We start from the raw sequence: 23,684 nt of genomic DNA on the forward strand, positions 1-23,684 counted from the left end.
CTTCTGATGTCTGAAACCTATATGGTAAGAATTCACAAAATCTATTTGCTTCAGTATGAACAGCAACAAATCCAGTCACTGACAGACGCAGATGTCATGACTGTGCTAGCCGAAACGCACAGCCATAAGGCATGAGGCCTTCATGCTTTTCTTCACCATCTATGCTAGTACAGAACCTTGATATCTTGTATTAGACCTTTCCACAGCTCCCACATGTCTTTACCGAAGCACCTCACAAACCCTAAACTCTGTTCCACGCTGCCTCATTCCTACTCTGCGCAGTAAACTGGGCGGGCCAAGCACTTATCAATAGCAATATTGATAGCACTGCCTATCAATAGTGATAAGCACTTATTTGCTGATCAGCAGCAATTGCTGGAGCAGAGATGTTTGCCCCATAATTCGTGTCAGTGCTTTCAAACATGCAGTTTCTTTCTGGAGATGACAACCTCTGTGCAGGGACTTCCCAGAACTAAATGACTCCATGTTGTCAGCTGTGAGCTGAACTACTGTTTCTTCGTGCTGATGTAGAAGTCTCTCCCCTACAAGGCTTATGACAGTGAGTTATTTCTCTGCAAGTGTTTACTCAGGCTTCAGTAAAGCTCTAAGCAGACTGGACACAGGAGTGGTGGGTTCTGTGTCCCATTTTGAAAACCCTCTGCTCTAAGCTCCCCTATATGGTACCTATAATAAAGCGCACAAAAAAAAATCCCCACCAACCTTGAAAGCAATTCCTCACATCTAAGTAGGTAACCACCTGCTATACATGTGCTTGGCCACATATCAAGGTAATGATAATTGCTTTGCTATATTTTTAACAAACATTTTGATTTACCGGATCATGAAATACGTACATTTAATCACTGAGAGGGAACACCACTGAACTTTTTTCCAACGACTGCAGATAAGCCAGCGATTCACTCGTTTAACTAGCTCTGCTAAGTGATCTGGATCAGACTTCATTATCTGATCAAACTCTGCAAACTAGATAGTAAAAAAAAAAAAAGAGTTTTACAAATTAGAAGAACAGAGACTGTTGAGAGTTAAAAAGATAAAACATTTTTAATGTAAACTGTATGTCACTATATCAGCTTTCAATTCAAGTGATCAGCTATGTCTGCCATCACTTTATTCTTTAATGATACCATAAATGACTACTGGATCTTTTGTGTGTTTGTTTGTTTAATTTATGAGCAACACTTAGCATTTTGAATAATCCAACCATTTATTAATTACTAAAAATACTTCTTGCCAATTTTTTCTTTTCAATTAATTGTTTTTCTATACTCTGAACACCCCCTCTGGCCTTCCAAAACTTCAAGACTCCACTAATTCTGTATCTAGAAAAAAAATAAAGTCCTGAAAGCATTTCTCAGTTTTTAACTTTCGTATGAAAGAGTCTAGCTAACGGCAACCTTTTCTCAAAATCCTGCACTTCTACTTTTCAGTAATTATGACAGTAAGAACATTCTTCATTTCTAGTTACAACAGCTCCCTACTTCATATCCTTTCTCTGCCTAGCAGCAGAAACGGTCAGAATCACAAAAAGACATTTCAGCTCTAAATAGATTTTACTAGAAAATATTTTTTCTTCTCTTTGACTTGCTCATTTTAGTAGTCAACACAAGTCTTAAGTAACTGGTACAATGTCTGGGATCACAATCACTGCACTAGGAATACAGCAGCATTAGCAACAAGACTATGAAACCAATTAAGTCAGTATTAATACCGATTTTTTTCATAGCAAATGAACATTATTTACAAAAAAACTGAGCAACCTTATCTAAGTTGTCCAGACTTTTAACTATGTGTTCAACAACATCACCTTTGGAGGTCCCTTCCAACTGAAACTATTCTAAGATTCACATTCATGAACTCCAAAAGAAACATTACCTTCCCAGGTCTAAAAAACACCTTGGTTAGCCCAAATTTATAATCATTTTCATTCAGTCCCAAGGCTTTAAATAGTGCCTGAAACAGAGAAAACAGTTAGGATTATATTCTGCCTCCTCCTTCAAAAACAATTAAAAAAAGGGTCAAAAAACACAAACACGCACGTCCCCCAATACATTTTCTGTCCCGGATGATATAGAAGAACAAATAATTTCTTTCTTACCTTGCAAAAGAGCCTAGGGTCCAGTCGAGCCAATTTTTCAGGCAAGTATTTCTTGTACATATTATATAACTCATGAAATGAAGCTCGTGAAGGAAAACCACCTTGCATCAAATCCAGAACAGACACCATTCCTAGATTTACAGAAACACAAGCATAAAAGCTGCTGTCAGTAAAATGCAAATGAAGCAGTGATTTTTATGACAAGTAGTAGTTTAGGATATAAACCTCAAAGACATTGTTCAGAGACTAAACCACAAAGTTCAGCTGGGACTTAATCCAGCCTCTAACATTCTTGACCATGGGATCATTCACAAAAAGTTAATACTGAGCAGAAGAGAAGACCCCATTCAATTTTCTCCCTGTTTAAGAAGTTCATGTAGAGGATTATTTTTTTGTAATATTTCTGCTAAGTTTTTTTTTCTTCTTAGCAGACTTCACGTTTTCATTTTTAAAGAAAGAAGTTACGCCCAACCATGCTTTTGTTTTCATCATGTCAATGATATTTGTGAGATGTGGTGCAGATGCAATGTCAAATACATATGCAGTCCTACAGCATTTAGCGTATATGCAGCACTAGGTATCAGGTGCTAAACTGTAATTTTCATGTCCCAAATACCATTACTGCATTTTGGCTACAACTAGGACACCAATAAAGCACAGACAAAGTCAGTAAAAGGTTCAAACTGCTTCAAGCAGCACAGACCAGGATACTTTTTGACTGCTCCTTTACATAACCCTGTCAACAGATTTGGCATATAAATTTTTAAGTTAGTCATTAACTTGTGGTTGCTGTCTTCAGCTTTTACATATTTGCTTTCAATGGAAATCTGATTTGTTTACACTGCTTCTCAAAATAGATTTTATAGTATTATATGTTTCTCTTTTAATACTACATGTTTTAAATTTCTTTACTAGATTAAGCTTCATTTACTGTTGCTAAAGTAAGCGCACAGAGAAAAGTGCACTTGCAAAAATACTGTAAAACATTGCAGTTGTTGGGGAAGGAGGAGTTAATTTCTTTTTCCCTCTCTGACATGCCAAATGCTGTTAACCTGAAGAAACCCACTACTAACAATGTTAATGGAATTCTAATTGCTGAAAAGTTATTAAGCTCCTGTGATGACAGCATGACACGTTAAACGTGGGCAAGTCAAAATATCAGCTGCAGAGCCTGGAACATTCTTGACTTTAGAGAGAATAAAAATTAAGCACAAGATACTGATAGCACAAACAAAAACAGAAAAGGGGAAAAATATTGAAGTATTTTCATGATGAAACATCCTGCGAAGAACGACATTAACTGTGCTAATTCCCAAGTAAGTAGTTCTTTCTGCTGTTCAGTGGGCATAAGCAAATCTGCTAATATTCACCCTTTAAAATACAGCTATAACACTGATAAGCACCTAGCATTTCAAGAATAATGAAAATGCAGCACTGCCATCTTTTATTATACAAAGCAACAGGAAAGACTATACTGAAGTGTCCTTACTGGAAGTTCAGCTTCAAACCAAATTTAAATGGTATAAAGAAAATGTGAAGAAGTAAAACAATATGATTCAACTGTATCATAGCATTTATAAAATCAAAGAAAAGAGGTGTGTTCAATTATTAGATATCTCAGCTAATCCTGACTGCCTCTAAATGCACACAGGATTTTCTAGCACTTCAACTGCTACAGTAATTTAAAGGAATTCCATGGTTCCGGACTGAACCGCTGCCCAATTAACATCATGGGCAACAGAGAGATGGGATTAAGCTCCAGGTCAGGAAATCTAAATTTATGTACCAAAACATGGCTAAATGGCTTCTTACGCATGCACCTGCTGTCTGAACTCTCATTATAATCAGTGGAAAAACAGTCAATGGAAATTACGTCAATTCTTCTTGCAAAGAAGAGACAATATGGCTATGTTCAGATGAATTATTTCCAGGGTTCTATTGACTAAAATGAGAGCTAAGCTACTAAGAATCTAAATAACTCTTTCTAAGGTATAAATAAGCTGCCTTCTAGAAAGCAACAATTCAAGCAATGAAGTACTGCTTCCATCTCACATATTTCAAACTTAGGTCGATCTATTACGCCCAAAGTAATAAACAGAGGGAAGACATCAGAGGCATACATTACCTGAACACTGAAGCTGAGAGAGGATCTGTCCTCCTTCAAAATGGTGATTTGTCATCTTTAAATTAGGTTTGATACAGCGAATAAAGCTAGACCCCTATTACCAAAACAAGAAGTTAGCCAAATCTACACATTATTAAACCTCCCAAAATAACAGTAATTTAAGAATTATGGGTGGGAAAAAAAAGATACACAGATAGTAGTCTAAAAGAGAAATGCTGACATTCTTTTGTCTCATGTACCAGTTTTGAACTCTGACCTTGGTCTTGATGTAACTGATCTCAGTGCTCAAGCTACTACTTAGATCCTCAGGTTCTGAGTTTTCACTCAACTGTTCTTAGTATTTAATACAATCTAATTACGCTTTAGCAGTCTAGATTCTACTGCCCTCACTGTCTTCCACAGTCACATCACCTAAATGCCTCATTTCTCCAGAAGTTCACATCAGTGAACATGCTACCAGTTTCCTGACATCGGAATCATACCAGATGAATTTGACTTTCCATTCTTCTACCTTATACTTTTTACAGTTTCTTTTGGATCATGGCTTCACTCTATTTTCCCATGTTGTTCCAGTCTGCTCCTCTCTTATCACTATGTGTTCTATCTTTACCGTTTTGATCACCGCTTTCTCTGATCATTTCACATTCATTAAGGATGACAGTTTAGCAAAACACCATCCAATTATTCAGATTTGCCTATAACAGGTGGCTGCTAATGACAATAGACCTTTCGTATCAAAAAAAACCTGGGACTAAGAAAACATTGTATTACTCCTAGTTTGCAGTATCTTCTCTTTTTCCACCTCTCAGCTGAGAGTGAGAGAGCACCTGCCGAGGGAGCTCTATTTTAACAGCACACCCTCAGACATGGGTTAGCTAAATTCAGGAGTGCAGCAAACTTGACCACATACTTTTTCTCTGGACTGGGTCTCAGTTGAAGAATATCTTTCTTTCAGACCAGCCTCATGAGTAAAGAAAAATCTTAATGTCAGCTACATTCCAGCATCTGTCCCATTTGCTTCCCATCTTTTTCCCCCTTTTTCTTTTTTTGACAGAGCATCACCCTCATAGCTAGAACTGGTTAGAACATGCAGTCAAGAGAAACAAGAACATGTTCCTACAAGTTCTGAAAAACAAGGTTATACTGAACTACATGGAGAATTCCACAAACTAACAAATTACATCAGCTAAATTAGCAAATACTCATTATGGGAATCAAGTTCTTTGACGATCTGTGCATTTACAGTCTATCACAAAAGTGGAATGCAACATTTTACTTTGAATGGATTTATGGAATCTGAAAACAGTAATTAAAAATAAATTATCATCTACCTTACTTCTAAATAACATCTCAATCTTCTGCAAATTAGTCATCAATGATAACAATTGAATGGAAGGAAGTAAAAGTGACAAAAAAGGAGACTGCAGCCTGGACAGATTTCATAGTTTGCTCAACTGAGTATAGTTTGCTGAACTGTGTATCTTAAATTCTACAACTTTTACAAAAAAACCACCAGCTTTAAAAAGTTACTCAATAATCACCTGCACAGCAAGACATTTCAGAAGTGCTATGTAACTACAACCTCTAAAGCAATTACTTATCACATTTATTGTAAGCCATATTGTTGAGATAATCAATTATAACTTACTTCAGAAAAGTATGAACCTGCATCTGTATATATACTTACAGTACTGTGAAGCTTCTCAAGAAGCAAATTTAACTGAGTCTGTAAAAGAAAAAAGATATTTCAAGAGTCTTAACCATGACAACTACAGAAATATACACACAGAAATGTGGCATAGCATTACTGCATGCATATCCATTGTTAGTAAATCACACAGAACTGATAAATCAAACGTTCACAAATTTTAACAGACAAAATCATGCAAGTGTGCATGAATGGTCCTGAGGAAATTGCTTGTGTTTAATTGTGCAACAATACAGTATGGTCTAGTTGCTACAACATAGTTATGAAAAAAAAAAAGGGCAAGCCTGTTTGAAGAAAATTAGGCCAATCAGCTATAATTCAAAAAAGATACACTGAAAATCTGTGAAAGCCCAAATTTAATCTATGAAAAGTATATACTTGTATGTTAAGTAATTACTACAGAAACCAGATATGCTTGGGGTTTTCTTGGGGTTTTTTTGAAGCTAAGTCAATGTTTAGGCAGATGAACCTGCATAATCAATTTTAATTCCAAACTTATAGATCTTTAATTCTCTGTTGATGACAACAGACTACAGAATTTTAAAGTCACAGTTACTGAGGGTGGAATTAAACATACTGTGATGAGAAGAGACCACAGTCCTATGATTATCTGGGGGCAAGTCTACAGGCTCACCAGAGACTCAAAGCAATCAGAGAAAACAAGTTACTGTAGTTAATGAATGTAACTGGTAGGGACTTAAAAAAGTTCCAGAATCACATCAGGAAAACAGCTATACTGTTACTTTACAGATGTGTCTGCTTACCACAAAGATTACTGCTACCCCAGTCTTTAAAGTTTACCAGCAAGCTTTAAGTACGTAGACTGATGTAAGACAGAATTCTGTATGTCCTGACATAATTTTCTGTGTTAGAACCAAAATTAAAAAGATCTGGCTTTTGACAATTTTTTTTTTAAGCAGATCTTTCAATTACCTTGAATCCAAGAAACCAGATTTGTATGGGCAATATGCATCACCTACTGCTGCCAGTTGTTCCTCCAGTGGATGAAATTGGTCTGTATGCTTTTTAACTTATCATGGATATGGTTAGCAAGAGAGGAGTGCCACAACAGGCATGACAAACACTAATAACCTCCTGCTCAGTTCTCACTTACACATAATCTTTACATCTCTACTTGAATACAAACTTTATGCCTTCTTAAGTTAGAAGTGCTTAATTTTAGCAAGAACAATCTAGTTTCCATCAATAAAAGACATTTCTGCTAGAGGAAAAATACCCCTTCCTTATACTCTGTGATTTGACAAGAAATAATCAAGAGCCACTCTCAGGTAAATTTCACTAATTGAATGATCATATGAATAAAACATACTGCTAGAACTACTGCTCTTTGAATTATCACAATTTAATCCATCATTACCATAGCAAAGTAAAATCATCCCAAAGATTCTTGAGTAGATCTTATGAACTAAGTAATCATTAATTCCTCAAGTGATTTATGCGAATTAATTTTAATTAGTTATAAGGAAGGGATGTGTGAAGGATTCCATAAAGTGAAGCCCCTGCAACATCTTCTAATAATTTAAGTAATTAGAAGAATTTGAGCCCGACTTACATACTGACACACTAAGAATTCTTATTCTTAAAGGGATGAAATTTCTACTAAGATAACAGAACTTATTTTGATGTCATCTGAAGTGAAATTTTCAAGGCTATTAGTGTTCATCAGCAGCACATTGTGTCTGGGAAGGTAACACTAAATGAATTACTGGAATTAACACATACATTCAAAATGCCATGAAACTTGAAAACACTGAAAGAATTATAGATAGATGGGCCAGATCCAAAGAGGACTTTAGTCATGTTTGAGGTGCAGAGGTGAACGCCGAAGTCCAAAAGGCAATCAAAAAATTTCCCCACTCAATTTCTGCTTAACTTAAAATATGCCTGCCTTTTTACTTCAGCCATCCTTGGACAATGGCATCATTCACATGTCCACGTCTACTAGATGCGAGGTGCTAAATCCAAAAGAAACTGAAAACTCAGAAGGAAGAAAGTGGAAACTATCTCAAAGATCCCACAGCTGGTTTCATTTTGAAAACGCCGTTATAAAAAAGCAATGAATCCCAGCTTCACTTACAACAGACTCAGGTCTGCAGGGTTTGCTCAGGAGACAGCTTATCTGTATGCAATTCCACTTTTCAATCTGCTTTCTGATCATGTATTTTATACTAAATCAATTCCTACATTTTAATTCTACAATCACTATATAGTAAGAAGGAGGAGGAAATAATTGTTACAGCAAAACTCAAGGGAGCAGGCTGCCCAATTCCAAGTTGAGTACCCCCACGTTACAAGCCTGGCTTTTCTTCTGGTCCTCCTGGCCCTATCAAAATTTTATTTCAGGCTATGTAATAACCCAACTCCACAAGGGCATAAGGAGAATCTCCTTTGTCAGAGTGACCAAGAACTTGGTGCTACAGTAAAGACAGCAGACATAAACCACTGAATACAGTACAGACCCAAAGCAGAATAATGTTGCTATACAACATGCAAGTTGCTATACAAAATCCCTCTTGTTCTTCAGCCTCTGCATGTTTAGAGAACTGTTCTAAACACTAGCCACAAGACAATTATTCAAGAAGAAATTTATCTCACAGTCCTGATTCAGCACTTAACTTTGACATGGAGCAGAACTGCCAGAAATGCTACTGGCAGCACCAGTAGTACAAGAAAGTTTTTGGAATGTCCAAGATACCTGTTTTCCCCAGGGACCACGTAAGAAGTCTAGCAAGGAACACAATGTGAGGTAAAGTAGCATACCTAAAATGTTGCAGCACTTGAAGGCATACAAATCCTTCATTGGATCTGGCCCAGATGCGTGGAGAAGAGCTCTTGCTGAAATTGCAGCAGCTCTATCAACAGTAAATCCATGAGATTGAAGACTTTACCTGCAGCCCATGGTTGTGCCTGCTTTTCATCTCTTAATCCCCCTATAGTTCTCTTTCTAGCCATCCTGAGCTGGAATAGTCCAGCTAAAATAAAACTGCTGAATGAGAAAAGGATGCAGAAAATATTTGGAGAGGACAAGGTTTGGAGGTCAGCTTTACAACAAGCAGAAGAAAGGAGAAAATCACAAGAAGCATCAGATTCAGGTATTGAGAAAGGAAATGTCGAGCATAATGAACATTTTTCTGTGAAAACCATGACTATATATAGAAGAGAAAAAACAGTAGTTAGGTTAGGTATTGAATTTTAAGAACAGTAAAATGTAGCCAATTGATACACATTCTGGAATGCACAATTAAGATAGGATGGAAGAACACCTTTTGTTACATTTCGAACCCCTTAACGTCCACAGAAGCTAAATTTAGATCTCAAGATTTTAAACCTTCTTAATAAAGACTACCACGTGCCTTTACAAAATTCTGACTTAAAAATTACTGTATTGTCTCTGTAAGGGCTATTATGAAACATCTTTTTGACAGAAATGCATAGCACTTAGCTTGTGTATACTGGTTTCTTATAATTCAATAGCGAAGAAGTTCTATTTAACAACTTCTTTTGTCTGAATCTCAAGCTACCATTAGTTCTCTCAACTTTAGGTTCTGCATATTTCAGGTAACCTAAAGAAGCATATATTATCAGAAGATAAGATTCCTTGCTATGTTACATTACCTTGAATTTGTTTCCCACACTGATGAAACTAAGTTTCCCTGCTTTTTGTTTGGGATCCTTGTTGTTGTTAGTGTTAGATTCAAACAGTTGTCGAACAAACTTGTCCTTGGATTCACATATAAGAGATTCAAGGGACATGTGCAAAGCATCATTGTTTTTTTCCACAAACTGCATCTGTAAAGAAATCCAAGAAATACTAGCACATTTGTTTCACTGCTCCAATTACTTAAGTCTTAAAGAAAATTAAAGAAACCCAAGATGCAAATGTCTGTTGATGTAAGATTTGCAGTAGACTGTAAATCAATGTATATAATATCGACACTATTATTTATAGATAATGAACTCCTACACAAAATATATGTCATTAAAACAGGCTGTAAGCTGAAATATTAAGAAAAACTGTCAATTCTGTCACATATTCACAAAGTTAGTTTCAAAGCTAAGACATATCAACTTCTGAATTTCTCTTCTGATGACAATAACTTTTGTTATTTAACATATATACACTGAAAAATTTAAGTACAAAGAAGTGCAACAAAAATAGGTTTCCATAAGTAAAATTACCGTTTCATAGCATACTGCTCCTGCAAAATGTCGGATAATAAAGCCTTCATCATCTCTGATATTTCTGTGAACAGCCAATTTAGACTTCCTAGGAATCTGGAATTAAAAAGCTGAATTACGAAGGAGAATTACGCTGTAGAGTGAGACAAAGCTTATGCTTAAATCATCACCATGAGTCTGCCAGGAGCTCTAGTGTTAACAACAACATTTCCTACAGTACAGTTGTGATGACCACTACCATTCCTATTCAATCCAAGATATTCCAAAACCGTATTTTCACCTTCATTCATACTGTTAGATACCTCACATTCAAAATAAAAGTCACCGGGAGTGCTAACATCAGCTAGCTGAGTTTCTTTTCAAACAGGGTTAGACAGAAACTTAAAAACCGTTTTTAGGTGGTATATTTTAAAAAGCAAACACCTAGTTGATCATACACATGTCAACAAAAATGTTTCACTGCACAACAATCCAGTTAAGCAAGATTAACTGGAAACTTAATGAAAGGTGAATGGATGACAATTTTATTTGGCCCCCTTTGCTTGCATGTTTTCAGCAGGGAGCTGGCCTTTTTTTTTTCCTGTACTTCAACAGAATTCATGTACATAAATTGCAATACTTTGTATTAATCTTCCACAGCGTGCTGTACATTAAAGAACTAACAGCATAAAGGTTTTCCTTGTGTGTTTCTTATTTTAATCTCTGAAGTCCTAGCTAGACACTCTATAAGAGTCAAATATTCTTCAAAGTAAGCAATATTGGAAAGGAACATCAAAATAGCTCATTAGATATGAAATAACATAAATTAAAATGTGTTTTTATTTCCCCTACATGCACTACATGTTAACGGATTTCAAATGTAAGTGAAGAATATGTCTTAAGTTTCAGCAGGATATTAGAATTGCTAGAAGAACTTTTCAATTAACCTAATAACCAAACATGTCCTTAACAAAAGAATATGGATTGTGCAGACTGGTGTGGTATGAGATTTCATAGGAAAGGCTTTCATTAAAATTAAGTGTTACTATCAACTGTTCCAAGAACTGTTTTATTAAAACAAGACAGACAACAAAAAATAAACCTACAGAGAGCCTGAAATGGTCCTTGTGTTTTTGGTGCACAACTGAAGTAAAATGTTGATCGCTTGGTTGGGGAAGACGATTTTCTTCATCCAAAATATCCAGTACACCTACTAACTTTGCTTCAATCAAATCTATTAATAAAACAAAATACATTAACAAAAATTAAAAATATAAACTCATCTCAGAACTGAACATTACAAGTTGAAACGCTACTGAACTGATTCTGTACAAATGTACCTAGGGAAAGTTTTTAATACAAAATACAAGAAGTCACTGCAAATGAATGCTACATATCTGAATTGTTAATTTAATCCTATACATACAAATTCTAACACAAAGAACATGGGGAGAAAAAAAGATAAGGCAAGTATTATTTGATGTTCATTCTGGGTCTCAAGTTGAATTTAGTCATCTAATTCCCAAAAGATGTCTAAACGTCTCTCTAGTATGACCTTTATGGGATAATTTCTTATACTGGTGGGGTATCTTTTAAGGTTTTCATCTGTATTTCACCACATGTCAAAACTAAAAGCATAAAAAGGCACACACTTCCATTCACAGCAGGATTCAGGAAGAAAAGTGAAATGCATTTGTTTTAAGAAAGGCAGGTGAGATTTGACCACACAGTGATGGTTTCACAATGTTTTAAAAGTGAATTGCCTTGACCTTTCACATACATATACAAAAGCCATTGAAATCTGACACAGAAATTCATGCTCTTGAAACGTTCAGACAAAAGAAATTTGCAGCTTTTAAAACTTTTCTGTATTATCTACGGAACTGTTCTTGTAAGAGGAAATTTTACTACCTCAGTTTTTTTCTGTGGAAAGGAACAAATGACTAATGCTTGCACTGCAACAACACCTATGAACTCTTACCACAGACTGTAAACATTATGAGGCCATATACAAGGCACAAAGACATCCCTGATGCAAATAATTTATGTTTATAAAATCTGAATAAGCTAACTTAGCTATGGAGACAACTACCATTCCATCACAACATTCTAACATACTAACAACTGTTTCTAAATTCTTCTATTGTGTCAAAACGTTGTCCATGTCATCCTATAATCCTTCTCTCTTGTGACAGTTAATATTTCTGTGTGTTCACTGCTGTCACTGGCCTGGCCCAACACCTTGAACAAAATCCTATTTTGACAGAAATCAACATAATTTTTCTCACTCAGTTCAAGTAAAAAAAAATCCTTTTCTTCTGACCATGCAAGAACAGAAAAAACGGCATACATGCTGTGGTTTAACTAAGCTATAATTTATTAACCTGACAAAATTTATTAACAGTGGAGAAATACATTAAATCTGTGGCAGGGTGTCGTATGTAGGTTGATATAGTAAAAGGGGTCATGACTTAGGGACTGCTCATTATATTCTGAGATAAACTTTCCGAATCTTTTCTATGCCAGTAAAATGCAACAACTTGGCAACAATCTCTACAACCTGACCCTTTTCCCATTATGAGTCAAAGACCTTTTTTTTCCTTCAATAGACACCAGGGAACCCCTTTTGATCCTTAGATACATTAAAAAAAACTTTAAAAAGGCAAAAGAACAATCAACCAAAAAAACCAAGCGACTAAAGTCATGTGATGGGGCAGAAGCAATTGTTTTTATGGAAACATGACAGTCTCTAAACTATAGCAACACTCTTGAGAAAAGTCTCATGCTCATATATACACATTACTAAGCATGTTATTAAACCATCAGAAGAGGTAGGACTTGTATTCTTAGAAGTCATTTAATTCCTCTTGCTATGCTTTTGGTTCCCTCCTCCAAATACCTTCCTGCTGCCTTTTCACAAGATGGCTAGAGGTTTGCTTGCCAAGAGTTGTCTTGAGTCAAGTCAGTCAAAGTTAGTGACTGTACAGTCCTATCTGACAAAGTGAAAACTTCTTCAGCAGAGATACAGACTCAGAGGAATCACACAGTTTGCAACAGGTGTTGAATTCTGTCCCATTCTGTCCCACTGAATCCTCTGCTCAGCCAGGACTGTCTAGTTACCATATGCAAGTTACTGCAAATGCAAAAGCAAGACAAACTTTTGTTGACCATACACCAATTAGGAGAACACAAGCTGAACACAGAGAAAAATATCATCATCATCATCATCATTTTTTTTGCTCATTGCCTTAAAAAAGGCAGAGGGAATGGGAACGGATTCTTTTTTCAAATTCACAGAACATGTTTCCCCAGACACACTCACATCCTTCTTCACTTCATCTATCCTATTTACGTGTTCTAATTAGTTTTCCCAGAAAATTCACATGCAATTCACAAGTCCCAACTGCAGGTATCACACACTGCAGCACAATATGGCTCTATTACCAACCAGAACTGGCATGTAATACAAAAAAGCTGGAAGAATTCACAAGGTCACAACACTCATTAAAACCGTAGCACTAGTAATTTTATGCATGTTTTGCCTCTTCTGCTTGAAGCTTTTTTCCCAAATGACACTAACGAATAGCTTGACATTTCAAGAACATCATACCTATACAGTCCTGATTATCTACATAGCGCACTTCATTAACCCCCAGGCCTTCTTTCTGGTAAAGTTCTTGTTCCTAAAAAAAAAATAAATATATATTTATATAATTGAAAAGAGAAAACACCACTCACCATGTATTCTTAATGTACCAAAAATATACATTTTTAAAATAAACACGAATACATTTTTAAATACATCACGAAACAACACACATTTTAGAATTCCTTTCCACAGCTTAATATTTTTCCAACTTCACTTCCTTAATGACAGGTCCATGCAATTAGATTTTCCCATTAGGTATGAGATATTGTCCAGTATCTGGATGCCTCATTTTAATGAACAGTAAAAAGAAGAGAAGAGATTGCTCGTTTTCAAAAATCTATATTCTTTTCCTCGCACAACCAGATGTCTCACAGTAGGAAAAGAATTTCTCAACTGAATTTTTTTTTAACCTAAGCATAATGTGCAATTTTATGGAAAGCATTGCTACTTTAAATATCTCTTTACTAAAAAAATAAATCCTCAAATACAACATTAAATATAACATACCTCTTTCAGAATCCTTTCATTAAAAAACTGTTGCAGTTTTTCATTACAGTAGTTAATACAGAATTGTTCAAAACTGTTGTGTTCAAAGTATTCTGCAAAACAGAAGTTAAACTTCTATGATAAACCAGTACTCCAAGAATTTATATTACACAGTAACTAAGAAAAGTTACAAGGTGCTAATATTTAAAGATGTGTTCAGATCCATATCTGTTCATTTCAGTAAAATAAAAGCTTTTGCAGAGTTTCAAGTTACACATACAACAGGTATAAAAATACTGCAGCAGATAATATTTCTAAGATAAATAACAGTTATATTTACCAGTAAACTAAAGCAAGATGCTACTATACAGTGGAACTGTACAACCCATGCATCCATGTTACAACAGGCACAGTACATCATAGCTCTAAAGACCCAGAAACCAGAGGTTCCTTTTTTTACTGTTCTTGGAGCACTTAAGTAGGGCTGGAGCACAACAGAAAATACATCCTGTTCTGAATCTCATAGAGCAGAACAGGACAAAAGCTTTACAGGAACCATCAACTCCCACCACTTGCAGGGAGCAACTAGGAGCCCAAAGTCCAATTCTGTAAGCAAACTACTCATCCTCCTGGAAACAGTATCTGAACTCCAAGGCTTCATTTGCCTATCTGTCAACACACAGGGATCTTCTCAGGACTGAATAGGAAACAGTATGAATGTTCAATATCTTTCCTAATTTTACTGGGTTGCCACAGTAAGATTCCATTCCAAATGGATTCCATTCCATTCCAAATGGATTCCATTCCATTCCTTCAAAAGCTGCATCTACATAGACACTACAGGAATCTGAAACCATTACCAAGATGCCCAGCTTCACACTAATGCTCGTTAATGTCATTAGGTCATCAGAAGAAGCGCTAGACCTCCCCCACATTCTTGTATCTCAGGCAAATGCTCCACCCTCAATATCTTCTTAAGCCCTTGTAACCCTTCGCACCCACCAGCACCAAAAAAGAAACCACTCCTACCCTCCATTACAGAATTCATCATTGAACCTTTGGTGGAAATAGCAACCAATGAGAAAATTAATTATTTTTTTTTAAGCATACTTACCAAAACCAGCTATATCTAAAACTCCAATGAAGAAAGAAGAAGTCTCAAATGGGAAACACTGGTTTACTCTGTTCACTACGTGGTCAAACAGATGGCTATACACCGTTTTAGCCAAGGCATCACGAGCATTGTTCGCTTGCTCCACTTTCAAGGGCACCCTAAAAAACAAAAATACAGATCTTACTTTTCAGAATTCTTTACTCTAAAATTCTCAGATTAGATGCTAAACACAAAAAGAGTCCAAATACTGTAAATTAGGATACATAAAAGCCTGAGCTTTATGCCCGGGTACGAAACAATTCTGGCAAGTTAGACTATCTTACCTGTAAAAATAATAATGTTCGTAGTATAAGTGAAATGCAGTTGATTTCATACTCATTTATTAGATAATTGGAAACTGTATCGATAATTGAAAGATATTTAAAATCCACACATTCCTGTCTACAAAAAATATTTCAGCTACATATTTATGAGCTTCTTAATTACAATAAAACCTATAGTTCAGTTTTGCTCTGACATCTTTGTCCCTACGCCTTCATAAAGGCTATAACTAAAACTATAGGGTTGTACATTAATTGGGTGGATTAGGGAGCATATTCTCATGGTGAAAGTTAGACACAATCCCAAAATAAGCATTCTTTTTAAACACTGGAAGAAGGGGCCTTTTAAGAGATGAGAATCTCCTCCTCTTCATATTCATAAAGTATTTGGCATTGTGACTATTTATTACAAGTTTATAACACAGTTTAGGAGTTAAAAAAAACACAAAACCCTGAGTCACAACTTCAAAGCCTATGAAATGCAGATTTCAAATAACATTTAACTATCTTATTTCTCAAATAAATACTTCCTACACTACTTTTTTCAAAAAAAACAGATTTCAGATTAATAGATAATAACACCGAAACTAAAAAACAGTTACGCTGCACACAGCTGAGGAAGCACCTGTAGAAGGCTACAGAATAAGACAATTCATACCAGGCTAAAACCTTAAGGAAGTTTTATGAAACAATGTGAGCAAAGTACAAAAAAAACACTTCTAGCTTTATGGTATGATTGCAAATTGCACTTAAGTCCCTAATCATGTTGACAAAGAACTCAATACCAAAGTCCACCAACCTGAACAGAATCAGACCAGAACAGAATTGGACTGCCAAAGATAAAAACTCATAAGGATTTTTACATGTCAATAAAAAAATAAAGAAAAATCATTAAAATGAAATACTGACAGCCACTTGACAGTTAAAGTCAGCCCTATGTACAAGGTTCAAGATGTCACTGCTGCAGAACTACTGTCACCCTCTCCAGGCAGTTTCTGTACTCAGGAGTGCAAAGAATTAGGAGGTCAGAAAAGGAAAACTCAACCCTACACCGCTTACACATATTGCATTATTTTCTTCACTTCCCAAGATTCACAAACACTACACTAACTCAAGTTTATTATTTCTGTATTTTTTAAAAAATGATACTTCTGATGCAGAAACACGACACCGATGGAAAATCACTTTCTATTGTGATCGTTAAGTCAGGGAACCAGAGACTCTGTTCACTAAGGGCACCTGCAGCTACATTACATTAGATAGTAATTAGATTTAACACACAATCTTGTCTTCCACTAAGTATCTCCTGACTTATCTTAAGGTAACGAGTACTGACAGAAATCTTATCTTATAAATAGAAAGAAGGTACATTTACATTCCATTCTGATAAGTTTAAGAGATCAGAATACTAATTCCCACATGTCAGCTGCAGGCCTATTACATAATACAAGACACTGAAATAATTTACGCTTTCAGTTTATTTTTGTAAACAACACGGCAAACAGTCATACTTCTAGGGGATGTATTTATAAAATGGCCTTGTTCTTCAAAAATAACAAATTTTGTCATTATTGAGTAGAGTTCCAGAGACTGCACAAAACCCTACTGTTATTCCAGCATTCATAGCATGTAACAGAAATCTATGGAGAGAAGACCACAGAATCACAGAACGGTTTGGGTGGGAAAGTCATCCAGTCCAAACTCTCTGCAATGAGAAAGGACATCTTCAACTCAGGTTGCTCAGAGCCCTACCCACTCTGATTTTGAATGTTTCCAGAGATGGGGCACCTACCACTTGGGTAACCTGTTCCACTGCTTCGCCACTCTCATTGTAAAAAATTTCTTCTTTATATCTAGTCTAAATGTGCCCTCTTTTACTTTAAAACCACCACCGCCTGTCCCATCACAGCAGGCCCTGCTTAAAAGCTTGTCTCCACCTTTCTTATAACACCCCTTTAAGTACTGAAAGGTTGCAATCAGGTCTTCCCAAAGCCCTCTCTTGTCCAGGCTGAACAACCTCTACCCTCTCTGCCTCTCTTCACAGGAAAGGTGTTCCAGCCCCCTCATCATTTTGTGGCCCTCCTCTGCACCCGCTCCAATGCGGCACTCCAGGAGGACTTTCACCACAGCGAAGTAGAGGGGCCGAATCACCTCCCTCAACCTGCTGGTCACATTCCTTTTGATGCATCCCAGGATACACTTGGTCTTCTCAACTGTAAGCACACACTGGCAGCTCATGTCCAGCTTTGCATCCACCAGTACCCCCAAGTCCTTCTCGGCTGCCCTCAATCCCTTCATCCCCTAGCAAGTACTAACACCGGGGACTGTGCCCAGGTGCAGGATCTTGCTTTTGGCCTTGTCTCATGAGGTTCACCGAGGCCACGACTCAAGCTTGTCCAGGTGATCCTACAATGCAATCTGCACAGCTGAAAGTAAAGAACCAGAAAATAATGCTGACTTTTCACTGAGCCAGTCATTACAGAAGAGCTCTATTACAGAACTGACATTCAGAATGAGTAGCACCTTTCTCATGAACTTGCTTTCCCTGAGCTCCTCCTTTCCACTAGTCCGCACACTGACAGCGGAATCTCTTTCCTCCTCCTGTATTTTGCCTGAACAGAAAAAAATACATTTTCCATCCTCCATTTCACCACCTCCGTCTCTTCTCCATCCATCACCTTGAAAGGAACTAAGAAGTAGTTTTTCCAATTTCTGAGCTCTTTGGTAAGGCTGCAACAAAAACCTTGATCGGTCTTCACGGTAATTTCTTCAGCAAGGTTTCCAGTCATCCACAGAGACTGATGTCTAGGGGAAAGTGCTCTCACAGGCTGAATTTATCCTTTGGATGATTCCATGCAGTCCCCAAACATTTTCCAGAATAAATAAACTACAGTTAAAATAGGTTTAATTTCCCAATGGTTAAGGGAGACACAGCAGGTAAACTGATACCCATCAGCTACAGTCATGCAATATTGTTACTGCTTCACAAATAAAATAGCCTGGATGGAAGAAAACATAAGCTAGTGAAAGGCCTATGTAATTAAAGAATATATGCAGAACACTGTAGTTTGAGAAAAGTTGAAATTCCAAAAACTGTAGAAAATATTTTTCCTTAAGAAAACACTCTGTTTTCCCAAAACAGGCTTCAGTGCCATCACCAAATAAAAAGGCATTTCAGTAGAAAATATACTGCAAAAGAAGCTAGAGGACCTGGAATGACGTAAGTTAATTTTTTCACACTGTAGAATAATTTACTTTGTGATGACAGAATCCTCTTTGAAAGTCTTCTTGGAAAGGGAGAAAATGAATGAGAGAGTAGTACAGTGCATTTACAGTCTAAGAGGTGTACTGGATTTTGAATGCTAACACATTATTTCTCTCTGTAAACAGACTTTATAGAGATGGCAAAAAATCAGCCAACAAGGTGATCACTATGCCTTTTTGGGGGAATAACAAGGACGAATATACGTAGTGCAGCTGCCAAGTCTCCCTGGCAGTCCACTGCAGATTAGTATTTAATAAAATTGACAGATATAGCATTTAGCATCACTCTCCTACTGTTTCTTGTTGGCTCCATTGTGCCCAACAGAACAAAGCCTTTGTTATAATCTCAGCACAGTGATTTCAGCCGAGCTATTTATTCACTCTGACCTACTAGGACTCACATGATCTACTTGCACACAAAAGGTCCCTAAGAAAGAAAGAAAGAAATTAGCAGTTCTTTGGGTTGCTGGAAAAAAAAAAAAAAAAAATTGTCAAAATTCTACTACTGATAGCAATCAAATAGTTTCTAAACTACACTACCATAGAAAAACCAGAAGGCTATTTAATAAATATCTAAAACGGTCCAAGCCACCCTCCTTGTACATGCAGTAAGCCACAAAAGAAGAAGATATGAGTGTATTTATTAACGTATGTTTGCTTTTAGCTGCACAGTTTACAAAAGGCTAGAGAAAGAGGCTTAATTCATTAATCCTTTGCAATGGTGGAAGAGTCCTCTGAATTTGTTTTTACCATCCCCAAAATGAAACACTGGGGAAAAATAAGACCTGCTTGCACAAAAACATAGCTCCTTGTGTTTGCAGCCTTTCAAAACAGTACACTGCTAACAACACCCCAGGCTTATCAGGATAAATATGCTGAACAGCAAAACTTTACAGCCTTAATGTAAAGTGAATTTGAAGCTGTAACAAAAATTGTATTTGTTCTTAAGAAACCTTCCTTGACAGGGCACTTGAGATATAGTAAAGGAATACTGCATATTATGATACACTTTTGCTTTAGCGCTTGATATGTCCCACCAAACATCCTCAACAGAAAACTATATAGATGCTCTTGATCTATATGTATGTGTACAACAGCCAAAGCTAATCTGCTCTCAGAGGCTGAATCAATAGTTCACTGAGAGCATTTCCAGTGGGGTGCCGTCTGAATCTGAAATGGATGCAATCTGTTCAAACCCCTTCTGCTTCTAGTTACCACTTTCACTTAAAAGGGATGAGAAAGATATTTTCAAAAAATGGCCTGATAGCACTGACCTAAGAAAGCAGAAAATCCTGGTAACGAGATTAGCATACAAAATTATTTTCACAAATTGAAAATGTGATACAAAAATCCACAAGACACATACCAGTAAAGGGAAGTGTGTGATGGTATACTTAGAGGAAATCAAAAATACAAATGTAAGACGGAGAATAACTAGGCAAGCAGTGAATCAACAGAGAGAGATCAGTAGTTAGAGTGGATCACTACCTGAATTAAGTAAAACACATTACTAACTTTCAAAACCCAAAACCCTCATACCACCAGATATTAATGAGTACCTTCTGCACTGTATAACATAAAATTTTCTATTTTAATGTTATCCATAATACTGATAAAGGTTCTCCTAGATGAATATATCAAAGATTTTACTGTCAAATTAGACATGGTCTGGAAGAGAGCAAATAAAACTTGGAAAATACTCGCCACTGGAGGCACTTTGTCCTGCAAGATCTATGTCTTCCCACACGTAAAGGTTGTCACAAACGGCAAAATCATTTGTAAATTTCCATATCAGCTGATAAGGCAGCAAGAGGACAACAGTGACTAAGAGTCCTCAATCTCTAATAACTGGGGGGAGAGGAGGAATTTATAACCACTCTCCAGAAATGCATTTTTTAACATATTGCGAAAATATCTACCTGTTGAGCTTTTATCTGAAAGCAGAGTAAACCTTCTCCAGTCATTACTGACCACTTACCACTGCATTGTGACTTTTTCTACAGTAGTCACTACGTAGTTCCAACACCTGAACATCTTTTTCTTCAAAGTACAGAAGTAAGCAGACCACCAAGAAGTCTGCTTCTTTGCTCTATCTAGAAATGCACCTCAAAGATCAGCTGTTGGGTAACAATATATGACTGGAAAAACAGCCCACACCCATGCTAAACTTAAGACTCCTGATAATGAGTTAATTCTGAAGAGCTGCTGCATTACTCTAAAAATCCGTGATATTAAAACAGCACAGGCTGTCACTGATGTTTTATTATGCTCAAATTTTGGCCAGAAGATCAGTTTCACCCTGCAGATTAGGAGGCAGGCACAGAACAGTATTTCTACTACAATTATTCTCTTCTAATTTATCAATAGTGGTTAGAATTAGGTAGAAATCAAGATTATCCCTCCTGCACAGAATGAGCTCTTGACCACAGGAAACCTTCATTAGTCAAATCCATTACATTCCTTGAGGACTAAAGAAGCCAATGCTCTCAAGTGCTCAAAGATCAACTTTTCATATTTTCACATTTCATACGCATTAACTAACTCCTGCCACCTTTACTGGCCAGAGTGACATACCAAGGTTCAGTCAATCAACTGTTACTTTGTTTCAGTCCATAAGTTTATGAAATGTAAATAAAAACTCAATACTATAAGACAAAAATATAAATATTAGTAATAAATTTCAGAAGACAAAATATTCAAGGAACTTATATAAACTACATTAATAACGATAATTAATTACAGCTTGCATATGTCAAACCTCTGGTGTAATGTGCACAAAGTTGTATTTCTGATTCAGTAAAACAACTTGATTGTTTCCGTAAGTCAATAAGAAGCACTCATGCAGTCTTTCAATAAGTGAATGTTAATTAGTTTCCTAACTAAGAGACTGATGTATTCATCTAAACACTGAGAATTACTTTTTAATGCGCTCAAAACTGTTTAGCCTAAGTTGATGCAATGTTTTCTTTACCTCCAGAAGACAAACAACATAGAAAACCAAATGTTAAACCACATGATTCAGCTGCAAGCGACTTAGCGCTAGAAGGATCAATGTCAACAAGAGAAAATTTATGGTGGAGCTAGAGGTTTTTTATAAACAAAAGGTAACTGTAGTGGAATCATTTTTAAAAAACTCAGTTTCGGAAGAGACATAACTTCCACAGTATTAAAATGTTATCAGCAGTGCCATGTTTAAACATGTTCTTTGCAATTATTCCTTCTCCAGGAGCATACAGAAAGACATCATGATCCTACTTCTGTGCCTCACAAGCTACCTTGATAACAACTCCTGCTAAAATGAAAGAGATAATGATTCCTTTTTTTTAAGGCCACTATTTACTTAAACAGTGATGCATTCTTAAGAGCTAGAGTAAAACCCTCTCTCTTAAATTCATCCTGTTACACCATATTTTTATGTTCCTATGAAACAATATTAATTTCACAGTCAAGATTAAATGCTTGTTTACCAGCAACATCAAGTACCACTACATTTCCAGATTACCGTTTGTGATGGTGTTTTCAAAGTTGAAGCTTGGTTTCAGAAGAATTAGATGTGGAAAAAACAGAGACACTGATCACCCAGACACTGAGAAGGATGGACATACTACCCTGTAACTAGAGCATCCAGACCCAGTCAGCAGTCATGGGAGCACTGTGCAGTCCCCATGACAGAAGAGATGCATCCAAGTCTTCTGAAATATTTTATGCACAGCATTAACATTCTTTGATACACTGTATCTGCTAAATCTATTAGCATATCTACTTTTCCGTGTAGGTTATGGATTTAACAGGCCAACTGCTATACTTTCTTTGGCCACACAGTGTACTCACTGACACATGAAAGGCTTTATAAAAAGTGATAGTGACCTATACAAAGCTTTCCTTTTTCTGAAAAAAACAGGCCATTTTAAACAGACATTGTAAAACTGCCACACACCCAAATAAAAATATAAAAAACAAGACCTAACAATAACAACTGTCAGAGTGGTGAGGCACTGGCACAGGTTGCCCAGGGAAGCTGTGGCTGCCCCATCCCTGGAGTCATTCAAGGCCAGGTTGGATGGGGCCTTGAGCAGCCTGATCTAGTGGGATGTCCCTGCCCACAGCAGGGGGATTGGAACCAAGTGATCTTTAAGGTCCCTTCCAACCCAAACCATTCTATGATTCTATGATCTAAAAGTCTGCATTTGGATCAACTGTTTTAAAAAAAATAAAATTAAAAATCAATGCTCTGTTAAAAAATTGTCCTCTCAAAATTGACACTTGCATGATGGAAAAGCACAGCACATTGTTTCTGTTTCGAAGGGACCAACAACACAAGTCTGCCAGCCTTCTGTGCTCTCACACTTCTGCAGCACCATGGTTTTGTCTTTGTACTTTATAAGCCATTTTAAATAACTGCACGTATCATAGAATCATAGAATGGTTTGGGCTGGAAGGGACCATAAAGCCCATGCAGTTCCAACCCCCTGCCATAGGCAGGGACACCTCCCACCGCACCAGGCTGCTCAAGGCCCATCCAACCTAGCCTTGAAACTTTCCAGGGAGGAGGCATCCAAAGCTTCCCTGGGCAACCTTTGCCCATGCCTCACCACCTTCCTAGCGAAGAATTTCTTCTTAATATCTAACCTAAATCTTTCCCCTTCTAATTTAAAGCCATTAAGCTAAATGCAACTCAGTTCATACTCACAAATGCTCTGAGAACACGTTTCCCTTTCCCAGT

General features: G+C 36.7%; 1 protein-coding gene across 4 annotated transcripts in view; it reads right to left on the minus strand.

Annotated features, from left to right (window-relative positions):
• The window catches only part of MYO6 (myosin VI), a 79,869-nt gene that overhangs the window by 24,986 nt on the left and 31,199 nt on the right, over positions 1-23,684 (minus strand). For all 4 annotated transcript variants that reach the window (XM_069851343.1, XM_069851342.1, XM_069851341.1 and 1 more), the window contains exons 12-22: positions 15,378-15,535; positions 14,285-14,376; positions 13,739-13,811; positions 11,235-11,362; positions 10,150-10,245; positions 9,586-9,759; positions 5,929-5,967; positions 4,242-4,335; positions 2,117-2,247; positions 1,894-1,971; positions 855-984 (exon numbers count right to left, since the gene is read on the minus strand). In XM_069851343.1, coding sequence (XP_069707444.1) covers positions 855-984; positions 1,894-1,971; positions 2,117-2,247; positions 4,242-4,335; positions 5,929-5,967; positions 9,586-9,759; positions 10,150-10,245; positions 11,235-11,362; positions 13,739-13,811; positions 14,285-14,376; positions 15,378-15,535 — 1,193 coding nt within the window. The remainder of the gene's footprint in view (positions 1-854; positions 985-1,893; positions 1,972-2,116; positions 2,248-4,241; positions 4,336-5,928; positions 5,968-9,585; positions 9,760-10,149; positions 10,246-11,234; positions 11,363-13,738; positions 13,812-14,284; positions 14,377-15,377; positions 15,536-23,684) is intronic.

The sequence above is a fragment of the Phaenicophaeus curvirostris genome, chromosome 2 (genome assembly GCF_032191515.1).
Source record: "Phaenicophaeus curvirostris isolate KB17595 chromosome 2, BPBGC_Pcur_1.0, whole genome shotgun sequence".
NCBI lineage: Eukaryota > Metazoa > Chordata > Aves > Cuculiformes > Cuculidae > Phaenicophaeus > Phaenicophaeus curvirostris.